The sequence below is a fragment of the Pogoniulus pusillus genome, chromosome 33, assembly GCF_015220805.1.
Source record: "Pogoniulus pusillus isolate bPogPus1 chromosome 33, bPogPus1.pri, whole genome shotgun sequence".
Lineage (NCBI taxonomy): Eukaryota > Metazoa > Chordata > Aves > Piciformes > Lybiidae > Pogoniulus > Pogoniulus pusillus.
Genome location: NC_087296.1, coordinates 10,038,415 through 10,051,645, shown reverse-complemented (window position 1 = coordinate 10,051,645; position 13,231 = coordinate 10,038,415). Strand labels below are relative to the sequence as shown.

General features: G+C 38.1%; 1 protein-coding gene across 1 annotated transcript in view; it reads left to right on the top strand.

Annotated features, from left to right (window-relative positions):
- Positions 1-13,231, top strand: part of TRDN (triadin) — a 243,953-nt gene that overhangs the window by 88,166 nt on the left and 142,556 nt on the right. The window contains 1 exon segment of the mRNA XM_064170120.1: positions 2,708-2,767. Coding sequence (XP_064026190.1) covers positions 2,708-2,767 — 60 coding nt within the window.

Below are 13,231 nucleotides of genomic sequence, written 5' to 3'. Positions count from 1 at the left end.
TTTGCTAAGATTTCGTGGTCTTGCAATCATTCCTTTTCCTTGCTCCAGGGAGTGCTCTGCCAGCATTTCTGCAACTATGTGAAAAACAGAACAGTAATCACAGAGAAGTTGTTATGACTTCCCTCCTGTTGCATTGCTTCTTGCTCAAAATTTAAAAAGAGAGGTCATTTCCCAGGCCAAATCATGTGAGGTCCAATGACAGAAATATCTACGACTGGTCCCGATCTTTGGTGTGATTTATTAGTACTCAGATGAAAATCTGTGCTGCTGTTGTAGAGTTAAGGTGAAAGTTGTAGTATGAAATTGTTTTTAACAAGAGAGTTTAAACTGAAAGTAATTTTTAGCCATGAAGAAATATTTAGTTTTTTTTTTTTTTTAATTTTTTAGTCCTTAGTGATTGGAAGTTCATTCCTATGAACTTCCATTGGATGTTATGATGCACCTTATTTCATACACAGCTGAAATGTTATTTTTTTCCTTAGTTAAACTTTAACATTCTGCCTTCAATTATCTTTATAAATCCCATTTTTCAGAGGTTTAGTTACTAAAGAAATCCTATGAGGAAAAGATTAATACAATATCATTCTTCTTAGGTACAGACAAGATTAAGGCTTAAATATATATATATATATATATATATATATATATATATAGTATATATATATATATATATATATTAAAGAAATCAACAAAACCAAAAAACAAATCCAAACAAACCCACTCAAACATCCACAATCTATTTTAATTCTGTTTTATATTCCTATGTTTAAAGAAAGGATTATATTAATATCAATGAAGTGATGTGAGCTGCTAGATCTCCAGGCTATGACTGGTATAACCTACATTCAAGCAGCACAGGCTTGTGCTCTGTCCTGTGTCTGTCCATACAGCTTATGTCCCCTGACATTTTTGCTCCTATCTAGTGGTCTTGTATAATGCCTCAAAATGATCCAGGGGCTTTTCCCAATGGGCAGCATGGATAAAGGCAACTTAATTTGGAAAATGAGAGGTAAGAAAAACAGCTTTGTGGACAAGAGCTGTGCTCTTCAGTTTACTTTCTGGGCTAACAAACTTGGCATTGATTTATTTTTATCTATCAGTATTTTGTTTAACAGTATTATATTTATTAGCATTGAGACCCTATCTGCAAATGCATTGAAGTCAGTTCAGTCACTTTGATTTCAGTGGCTTTAGGTGGGTTTATTAATTACAAATTTGCACCTCCTTGTTTTCTCACCCAAGCACTGCTACTTTTCTGAGAAAATTATCACACAGGCTTTTGATTCCTTCAAGATGGAATCCACAGCTGGAGCCAGCCATAGTGCTAAATTAGAATTCCTAAATATGAAAGTAGAAACTATTATGAATAGTCATTAAGATGTTAAAAGCAGTGGTTACAGCCACAGCCCTGTGTGTGTCCTGGAAGTTTTGCCTCAGGTCCTACAGCTGTTACCCTTGCTATCTCAGTAACAGGGAGTAGTTGCATATTTGCTGAGCTCCCTAATCCTAATTTCTACAACCACACAGGAAATCATGACTGGAAAGCTGCAACTTTCCACATAAAGACATCTATGTCAGTCACTGTAACACGGCTGTAGTCTTGTAAATGCCTCAACATCAACTAATACTGATGCTCTAGTGGACTGCATAAGAAATCAGGTGATGTAATGACTGCCACAAAACTGGGAACATTATTTTGCATTGAAATACAACAGTTATGTCATCGTAACATTTAAGTACTCCAAAATCTCCTTGATTGATTTGTTTTTAAGTTGGTAAAGAGAAAGTGACTTTATAGGTGAATAAGAGGGAAATGTAGCTGGCGATGGAGAGAGATGTGACTTCTGTAGACTAGTAAGTGTGCTAGACCAGTCTGGAACAGAGGGATGAATATGCTTAGCTAAAGAACTGTTGTGAAGCAGTTTAAATGCCAAATAGAGCTGACATTTAGTCATCAACGTGAGCTTTGAAAGTTAAGCTTCCTCAGATTCCACTGGGCAATGTGCTTCTTCCCTCTGGCCAGCTGAAGAATCCAGAAATGTTGCAGTTCTTCTGAACTCATTTTCTTCACCATTCTTAATGGCAAAAACTTTTATTGAGGTCTGTTCAACTCTCTTTATGTGTAGAAGTAATCAATAGACAATCAACATATTTGAAACCAAGGCTTCATTTAGATTCAGCAGGCTTACTTTCTGAATGACATAGTTTTAATATATATATCCAGATTTAATATATACATCTATATTTATATGTATTTGTAAACATTTCTTGGAAAATAGTTCTGTAGTGAGAGGATACAATTCTGTTGCTATAAAATCTCATTGCTGCAGGAGTGTAAGTACACACAGTTGTTTTCATACTCTCTTTCACTAAGTGGACATATTGATTATACTGTTAAAACAATATTAACTTTGGTATCAAACTTCACTGACCTGGGGTGCATGCTGTGCCCTGCCAGTCTAGAACAGGTGTTGGCAGCTCTGAGTCACTGAAAGCTCTGAAGTTCTTAGCTGGGAGACTTAAATTAGATCTGGACACTAAACTTTCTGAACATGAAAATCAATTGAAGGCCAGGAAAAATCCCCAAATACATGACTATCCCTGCAATCTCTTTGCACTGCCAAGCTTTATCTTCATTGTTGAATAGAAGTTATATTAAATTTACTTTCTTCATTACTCTTCTTTTCTTCCCTTTTTGCTCTGTTAGATCAATATGCATTCTGTCGCTATGTGATTGACATGTTTGCGCAAGGGGAGTTTTATCCAGGTACTTTCCTACATCGTTGAACTCTGTTCTAATATTCTTCTGTTTCTCTGAGAGTTTCTGCTCCTTTATGTATTAAAAGTGTGTTTTGTATTGTTTAAAAGGTCTCACAAGTGCAACAAAGAGTGTGCAAACAGTTTTAATAAAGCATAAGAGCTAACGGCTGTATTATTAAAGCTTTTAATTTTCTGTCTACAATGCATGAATTAAAATTAAGGTTGTGTTAAAAATAGAGTCAATGGAAAGCTAGAGAAATTGCTAAACCATTTTTTTTTTTGCTGAGGTGCAAGAAGAAGGAACTTTTGGGGGCTTTCCTCCCAAAAATAGCAAATGAGAATGCTTCAAAAATAGAACTGCTGTTGTTGTTAGTATGTGAAATATCTTAGGTGTTCCATCATGTTTGTGCTTCATCTTTTCTCCTCCAACATCTCTACAGACATCTAATAGACACTTCTTAGCCAAAAGAGAAGCTAGAGGTACTTATAATGATCTCATAATGTGAATCTGTCATGATCTTATTTAATGGACATGATTCTTGGACTGATAGGCAATGGTATTTAGGTAAAGACTTGAGAATGGAATGTTTAACGGCATACTAGGCTTTAAAAGCTTTTAGTCAGTTACTTGTTCAAGAGGCTCTCCACTTCCTCTTAATTAGATGTATTTTCTTATCTTCACATTGTGGCTTAGGTTCTCACTTAGCATGCCCAGGGCCAGTTGAAGTTGAGAAGTTCTAAAGATGTAGCTGAAAAAAGATTCTCAAAATGGGGAAATGGAGGAAATGGAATTTCATGGAAGCAAAAAGAACAAGCTTGGGATTTTGTAGGAAGAAGGATCTCAAAGAATGCCATGCAGAGACAACAGGTTCCACTAGAAATGTGCAAATTCCCATCTCTAGGTTCATAAACAGAGAGACTCATCTAGGCTCACAGTGGCAGAACAGTTAGCAAAACCTTCCAGAGACCCTCAGTCACACTTTGACTTTGAAAAAACAACTGCTGGTACCAGATGTGATTCACTTAGTTTCTGACTTTTCACAGTTGTCCCATTTATAAATCACAACACAAAGGCTTGCATGGAGATCTTCAAGATCTCTCTTACAGTTCTCTTGGAGTTTGGAAGAAGCTTGACACATCAGGGCTCTTTTTTCTGGATTGCTCCCTGGGCTGTTTAATGGCCCCCTAAGGCAAAGCAGATATGCTGTGGAGAGGGAGTTTTGGAGGGGATTGCATTTCAGTTTTGACATTTCCTGCTATGAGGAAACTGAGAAGACCATAAAGAGGAGCAGTGATATATAGAGAGAAGTCTGTAGTGACTGAATACCCGAAGATAAAAGACATGTCTGTCTATGCTTGTCTCTTAGTGTTTGCCCTGTCATTTCAGGTGCGCTGTGCAAAAGATCTGCTAAGAAACCTCCAGTTAAACAGCTGAAAAAAGTTCAGTGGTCATTGTGTGGTCAGGTTACCATACAGGTGAACAGCTGGGGTGAGCTTGAGCCTCAGATAGTGGAAATCAGTCATAAAGCAGTGTGGATCATAGGTGAAAAGGAAAAGGACAGCCCCTTAGCTTATGTTCTCCAAAAGTCCACCTGTAAATAGGCTATGCTTTGAGCTCATTGGCATCTGAAGTTAGACAGAGTGAATGGTTGTTGTGTTAGAGCCGATGCACTTTTGTGGCAGGTAAAATCAAGCATTGCCTTCAAAACAAACTTTAGACAACCCACAAGCTGTGAAAGGCAATGCTGAAGCATCCAGACAGGGTCTCTGAGAAGAAAGGTAAAGGCCAGGCAGGCCCAGCTCTGTGATCTTTACAGAAGTCATTGAGGAGGGTGCCGCCAAGCGCTGCACAGCGTTTGGTACTGCCTGTCTAGAGCAGCGTGCTCATTTCACTCTGACCTCTGTGAACTGAAATATTACTGCAATTCATTTTCTTGAATAGATAAATGTAAGGAAAACACCAGCACACCAAGTCCCTTTAATAACCTTAATATCTAATTAGCTTTAAAATCTGCTATGTTTTATCAGTTTATATATATTATGGTAAATTACATTGTCCAAACAAAGAGACCTGAATGCAATTCATCTAAGGAATATAACTAAAGTCACCCTGGCACCACAGTACTTTTAAACCAGGAATCATTTCTGTCCTTCCCAATAATGCTATTTGTGAAGAAGAAAAAAACATATTTTTTCTCACAGAAAATGGATTCAGATAGGTATTTTTTGTAGGAATATTTACACCAAGTAGGAATTTCTGTCATCTTGGGTTTACAGGAGCAGTGTCTGTCATGGTTTGGGTGTTACCTGCCCCCCACACTTAAGAAAATCACCCAGACTAGACTCAGTGGCTCTGGAAAATTGAATGAAGCTTTATATTTACAGCTTAGCACAATATACAAGCAGAGATTTACAATAAATACAGAAATATATAAGTTAAAAAGTAATACAGAAACACAACAGCCCCCCCAGAAACCCGAGTCCCAACTAGGGGCTCTCAATCACCCTTCCACCTTCTCCCCACCCCTCTACCGTACCCCAGATTTTGCTTTATGTTCAAGGTGAGTTTGGAGGGTCGGCCAGGGGGGTTAGGAAGCAGATGGATTAGTCAGGCAGGTTAGAGAGAACAGTGTAGCCCAAAAAGCCCAGAGGGAGACTCCTTTATCTATATTTATGTTCTTGTTCTTATGCATCTCAGCAAGCCTATGAGTACAGTAGCCATCCCCATTGTTTTCTTTTTACAGCCTATCATCTCATTCTTCTCTCCAAAATATCCTAGCTAGCTTCAAACTAGCACAGCATCCCATTCATCAGATTCCTTAGGCACAATATACAGATTTATAATGTCAGTAATAGCAACACCCCTCAGTATTTAGTCTTTGATAGCATTTAAAAAACATATTATTGAAAAAATCACATGAATTAGTTTATTTTATTTTAAAATATTATTTATGCAGAAATGTTCTGGCAAGGTAGAGCATTTAAGAAGGCATTTTGCAGTGATCAAATACAAATTCAGATCCTTGGGCTTAATTATATACACTTTTCAAAATATATCAGTTAATACATTTTGACAATCACCTGAAGAATCCATTGGAGCTCAATTAATGCTCCTGTGGTGATTTTACAAATGAGGCTGAAATGTTCATCTATGCAATTTTTTTTTCACGTCACTGCAATCTTAGCTTTAAAAAATTAATGGCATATATGGAAATTGTACACAACCATTTGGTAGGAAGCCAGAGAAAGGAGAGTTCTTGCAGACATGCTTCATGAAGCATTAGTTTTCCTCTTTCTCAGGCCAGCATTTGTCCCTGATACTGACCAGTTTCATGCAGATCCTCCTGTGAAACACAGTAATTATATCAGTATCAATTAACTTTGGAAACTTACTTTCCTTTCATAAAAAAATAAGATATATCTGAGATATCTATCCCTTTCCAATAGATATTGTTGGAGTTTTAGCCACAAACTTTGCTAAACCATAAATCCATTTCATGAATATCATGACTGCAGCAGTAACCTACCCTGGATTCTGCTGAAGCATTTACAGACAGCCCTCTTGAGTTCCCCTGTACACAGTTAAAAAAAGCAAAAGATTGCTTTCTGATTTTATCTGAAGAAGTATGGATCTTGAGAATGCATTTTACTTTCTGTCTACCATGCATGTGATAAATTACAGCCTCTCAGGTGGACTGCTGAACTGCTTCTCCACCAAAGGATAGAATTTTCTAATCTTATTTATGTCTGGACTAGAGTTTCTTAGCCAAGTCCAGACACCACTGTCCTAGCATTAACAAATCACTGTATCCAAATTGCTTTGATCTCCTTTTGGCTGACAGTCAATGAAGAATTAATATGCATTTCTTCCAGAGTTAATTTCCCAAATTTTGCTTTTAAAACTTTAAAACCTGAAGAGGAAAACTTGTTTTGGAGAGATGCAGAGACATACTGGTTCCAATTGGCACTTCTGTTCTTCTGTTGGCACTGGTATTTTGGAGATCCTGACACAGAAGGCCACTGACAGTGTTTTGTTCCCTTTCATGGATATATTCCATATATTTTCTAATTTACTTGATATTCCTGGCTTTTGTTGTAATACTTCTAGTGTTCTTATTCATATTTTAATGTTTTATTGGTAGGAGAAAATGCTCTACGCTAGTAGAAGTCTTTAATTTGATTTCCATAAACCTTTTATTCACTCCTTAGAGAGCCTGAAATATTCATCCATGCGGATGGATTTCAGGGACACTAGTTGATCACTTTGGGCATATTTCACTACACTAACTGAATCTTCTCCTTTTTTCCCCTCCTGTCTTACCACTTCTCCACTTTCCCTCCAATGTTTGCCAGCTTGCTTTACATTTATGTTTCCTGAACTACTCTGGCAGATTGAGGAGCTGTTTCAATGAAATGCTTTTACTTTTTTACTTCTACCTGAAGTGGCTTCTTATGTGTCTGTCTTTTTGCATGTGGTTGTGCATGCCACCTGCTGCTGAATTAAGAGTGATAAGCATCTCGTGGGTATTTGGTCATGATGTGATAGCCTTGTTCCCTACAGGCATGCTGTATATTTATAGTCAAATTTTGTTTTCATCACATGGAAGTTTATTTTCTGTACATAGTGTTATTGTCTTCTGGTTAAGCAGCTTGCATTTCACATTTCACTGGACTTGCTACTGTGTGATCTTTACAGTCACCTAACTGCCAACAAAGTCAGTGAGAGCACAGATCTGAAAGTATTGACAATTCAGCCTACCTAAAACCTTTGCACTGAAACAGCCAGTTATTCTATGGAGCTTACACCAGGGCACTGTTTCAAGTAATAGATTGCAGAGGAATGTGGCCATACCATTTTCTTTCCTCAGGTTACACTTGTATTTTTATCATGTGTTTGCATGCCAAGGTCTAAAAGCCGAAGTGATGTAGATGATTTTGCTAATCTTGTACTGCTAAAAAGAAAATATATTTGATTTGGACAAATTCATCAGCATTTTGGGCACATTTACATAGTAAGAGTGCAAAAAGTAGGAGGCTAAAAAGTCATCTTACCTTCTCATTAAAATATCATCAAAGCTTCACCCTTTGGACACATACTCATTTAAAAAAATGATAAAGAAGAAGACAAACAGTTGAGAAATTCAGACAAAGTCATAGTCTAGAGGGAAACTTACAGCCCCTGAAAGAGATTTTAGACTGTATGTCCTTATTGTCTACAATGTTCTTCCCAGGCTTATCTCTTTCATTGTCAAGAAATATCCAGTCCAAGAACTGGAGATATTGTTATTAGACAATGCGGAAAGGAAGTTTATTCATTTCATATCCAAAAATATTTTTGGAGATAGAAGTGCACCAACATCATAAACCCACTGAATATACTACTGCAAAAAACCCAAGGGCAGGAAGTGTCTACTTTTGAAAGCAGCAATACTGTCTTTGCTGGGCTCTAGCACAGGAGTTCAACTCTTGCCCTCTGCTGTTCAGACAGCAAAAAGCTTGAGGCTCTTGAACTATTAAGTGTCACTCTTACTTGATTAAAGACTCAGATGTGTTGTGGATGTATCAATGACAGTGTGTAACTTTCTCCTTGCCACATTACATTTACATGGGGACAATTTTGATACCAGTTTTATTTCTCTGGAAATGTATTTGATGTAGTGCAACAAAAGTTCAGCAATATAAATGGGAAAGTAAGGTGCTATTTGCTTCTTGTTTGGAGAAATTCAGCATGCAAAAGTGTGGATTGAGTTAGAGGCTTTCATACTTGGCAAAGAGCACTAGAGAATATTATTTCTTTCTATGGAGAGATGTGTTTTGGTACTACCTTGTCAGCAGCCCTCTCTTCTAGAGCAGAAAGCAAGCAAAACCAGATGCTTTTAGTGAAATGTTAGAGGGAAAAGTTTGGGAGCCATGAAGGTTTTCCAGTTTTACTTTTTAAACTGGGAGGATACCTAAGGACTAACAAGTCTTCCCCCTCTGAGAATAATACTGTGCCCCCAAACCTGCAGAAACTCCAGGATTCATCTTCAGAGTTGCCAATTAGTTAATGAGAAGATGTTGGGTAGTAAATCGGGCTCGATCTTGAAGGTCTTCTCCAACCTGGTTAATTCTGTGATTCTGTGTGTGATTCTGTAATTAATTGTCCATCACTTCACAAAGAAGAGAGTCATACGATGCAACACTTGACATATTTGTTTCTGCTGAGGACATAAATGGAGGTGATTGAATGACAGAAACATTTATTCCTCTAGTAATATCCTGTAAGAGCTCTGAATCCTTTTCAAAAGGTCTGAAAGGAGAGAAGTAATGAAGAGTAATTTTAAATATACACATAGGAAACTGAAAATTAACTTTAAACTACTGAAAAATTTCTGATTTATTAATGAGTGATTCTTCCAATAGCTTCAGCTATCATTTGGAGCCTAAATATTGCTTCTTAACATTTCTATCCAGTCATGGAAAACGATGAGAAGACATCCACTGACATCATTTTAATGAGATTCTTGTCTATGGCTCCCAATCGCAGTGTCTCCTTGGTCAAACCCTGAATTACTGGGGATGTTATCAGCACACAATCCTGATACCATCCTACAGAGGCAGAGCAGCTATCCATTATTCCCTGTTTATATCATCCCACTGCGAATCAGAGCCAGATGCTGGCACACAAAGCTGCATCTGTCAACACTCTTGTGGCACTTTATTGTAACTTTGCCAAAAAAACTTCAAATGACTTTCACTCTCTCAGAAGCAGCTACCCAGGGAATGTGTGGTATTCTGCTTCTGCAGAGAGCAACAGATCTCTTTCTTTTGATACTTTACTGCAAGACACTCTGAGGAGTCAGAATTATGTGATACAAAAGAGACTCAAAATCTTTGTTGGTGTAAACGAGTGGAAATCCTTGATTTTCATGGGGAAAAAAACAAAACCCACTCCAATCTGTGAAGGAAGAAATGCTACACTAACAAAAGGATTCTCACACTTGGGTTGTATTTTATTACAGACATTTCTTATAGTACATTAAACGAGTTTCAAAATGAAGGAGCTTTTCAAAAGAATTGTGAAGGTGTCTGAAAAAAATCTAGTTTTGTTGTGGAAAATCATCCAAAGACTCGAATTCTTTAGTTCTGAAAAGTAATCAATTTAGAAAGTAAAGGCAAAACTTAAATGCAAGACAACAACGAAAGCCACTAATAGTAACCAAAATTAGTTTCATATAAAAAAAGATAGAAATAAGTGTGCCCAGGTGGCCAAGACAGCCAATGGTATCCTGGCCTGGATCAGGAACAGTGTGGCCAGTAGGACAAGGGGGGTTACTCTGCCCCTGTACTCAGCACTGGTCAGGCCACACCTTGAGTGCTGTGTCCAGTTCTGGGTGCCTCAATTCAAGAGAGATGTTGAGGTGCTGGAAGGTGTCCAGAGAAGGGCAGCAAGACTGATGAGGGACCTGGAGCACAGCCCTGTGAGGAGAGGCTGAGGGAGCTGGGGTTGTTTAGCCTGGAGAAGAGGAGGCTCAGGGCAGGACTACCTGAAGGGAGGCTGTAGCCAGGGGGGGGGGGTTGCTCTCTTCTGCCAAGCAACCAGCAACAGAACAAGGGGACACAGTCTGGAGTTGTGCCAGGGCAGGTCTAGGCTGGATGTTAGGAGGAAGTTGTTGGCAGAGAGAGTGATTGGCATTGGAATGGGCTGCCCAGGGAGGTGGTGGAGTCACCATCCCTGGAGGTGTTCAAGAAAAGCCTGGATGAGGCACTTAGTGCCATGGTCTGGTTGATTGGCCAGGGCTGGGTGCTAGGTTGGCCTGGATGATGTTGGAGGTCTCTTCCAACCTGGTGAATTCTATGATTCTATGATAAGGAAAGGGAAAACACTTTCCACAGGCATTTAATAATCACTTAGGGCAGAGGTATGTCTATGAAGTTCTTCTTAGATTAGTCATAGTTGCAAAATATCATACAGCTATTTTCTTTCCTATCTACTACAATTTACGATTCATTGTAAAAACTGATAACCAGTTGGAACTGATGGCATTTCAAGTAGGTTAAAAATTGGAAGCATTATGAAGCCATATAACCCTTCTTCACTGCTCGTCATTGTCAGAATCAAATTCAACACAAAAAATATTTGCAGAGAATTCCTTAAGCCAAAGAGTAGTTTTATCTATATTTTTAAGACATAGCTGGCAAAGAAACAACTTGGAAACCTAAAAACCATAAGTTCCAAATGTCAGCTTGTAAGAGCATATGTTTCTTTCTCTGAGCTTGGATGGCTTCAAGTATGGGGGAAAACACAATTCCCCAAAGAAAGAGCCTCCTTTTCAAGCTTAGATTTATTAGCTTTTAAAAATCAATATATTGTAAAAGAAAACAGACAGTTATTATGTACGTTGCAGATTTTGCTGACAGTATTTCTATATGGAACTATTTATTTAACAGGAAGGATAGAATTATCCATAGAGCTGAGGTTGCATAATAAGCAATGTTGGTAGAAAAGACTGCCATTGAAGTCATCTAGATGTAGCTCTGCCAACCTTCAGCTGCTAGGGTTTGAAACTTTCCATGGCAGATTATTCTTCTTGGAAAGATTACTAATTTAGGAAAAAATATTGCAACCGTTTTTAATGCTTAGATATTTTTTTGTTGACCATTTGAAATTTGTTTCCTCCAGTCTTCCTCTTTCAGATCTTTTAAATGTTCCTAAATTGACTACAAGTGAAATGCACTAAAATGTTTCACTTCAGTGTTTCACAGGTTGGAGCATCTGCTCGGCAGTATCTTTGTTATCAAATAATAGAGTCAAATAAAGTTTAGGATTACCTCTATGGACCCACCTATATATACACCTCTTGGTTCTGACAATTTCAAGTGTTGGAGAGCAAGCTTTAGAAAGATTTTAGTACTGTAACACTGAGCAGTGTAGAATCTGTATTTTAACACTTATCAACCTAATAGTCTCTGAGGACCATAACCAATTGCTTAATCTCCTCGACGCCTGGGGAATCATGAGGGCCATCACGGAGTTGCTTAAGCCAACCAAGCCAGCCAGCTGCATCTTAAATGACAACTATTTCAGGAAACTAGAAGCTTTACATGGATTGAAAGTGAATATCTGTATTTGACAAGGCATGACAACCCACACTCTTCTCCAGCTAGTTGTGTAAACCCAGCCTATACATCTCTAAAGTACCTGTGTTTTTAAAATTGCAAGTCAGCTAACAAATCCATTTCCTTTATAACACACTCAACAAAACTGTGTTGAGGAGGTTAACCATCACACAAGGAGTTTCTGACAACTTTAATGGAAAAGAAAATAGCTGAAATCTATGCAAGTGTACCTTTGAAGACCTCCTGGTGCTGCATACACTGAAACATTATGAAGAAGGAAAAATGTATGCTGAAGGTCTCTGAGTTTTCTTCTGAATTTTTCATTAACAAGACAAAACACTCCACTGTGAGACTGAGAGAAGTTCCTCTCCTCATCCAAATATAGATTCTGTTATTTCTGCTGGAAAACAAGGAAGCTCAGTTTGTACAGAAATAGTTCCCAGTCACAATACTGCACAAGGAAGAAGAGCATAAGATTTACAAATACTTTGACAAGATTCTTTTCATCATGAAGCATTTCCATCTTAGCAATAATTCTTCACCTCTTTTGCTCTAAGAATATGCAATGGAGAGCACAGAAGGACATTCAGCTGTGGCCTAAGCAGTGTGTGCTCTCCCTGCCTTGCTTATGTCCACTGCCTTCTGTGTCTAGTTCACAGCTACTGTGGCACTTGTCTGTGGCAGGTCCACTCCTTTCACCATTCATGGTTCAGGCACTTCATTTGCCATCTACTTTCTTTTTTTGCACGTATCTGCTTTGTCCAAAAAGACATACAACTGACTGACATATAACTAGGTTGAGTTTAGACTAATTTATCTTTGTTTTGTCAGGAAATGCTATTCTTCCCTCTGATGCTTCACTTTCCTCCCTCCTGTTCACTTTATCCTTCAATACACTCATTGTTCTCTGACAGAGTAAACACCAAAAGTTCAAAAGGCATTCAATGCCTGTACCCATTAAACCTAAACAATGCTTTTATCTTTGTTTTAGTTAACTTTGACAACCAAATCCTGTCTCTCCATGTGATATTCATTGATATAATTGCTGGGGGCTTAGAGAGCAGTGTGCTACTAGGCAGCAGTGTGAAAAATCATACATGGCTTTTGAATTTAGTCCTAGAACGTTTTGGTGGCATGTAGTGTCATCTGCATGTGGAAATGCAAAATGAGACGTTGCCAGACTTTAACCTTTAGCTGTTTTTATAGCCAGTGCTATGAAATGAAGACCTCCAGAGGACAATTTCATCCTAAAATAGGATGCCTATGATAGAAAAGATTAATCGCTCTTTGAAGGTACCAATTTCTCTCCATTGACTATAAATGGTTCCCTAGGGTGACTTGTCTAGATTTAACTGTCTAAAAGTTACCTTTT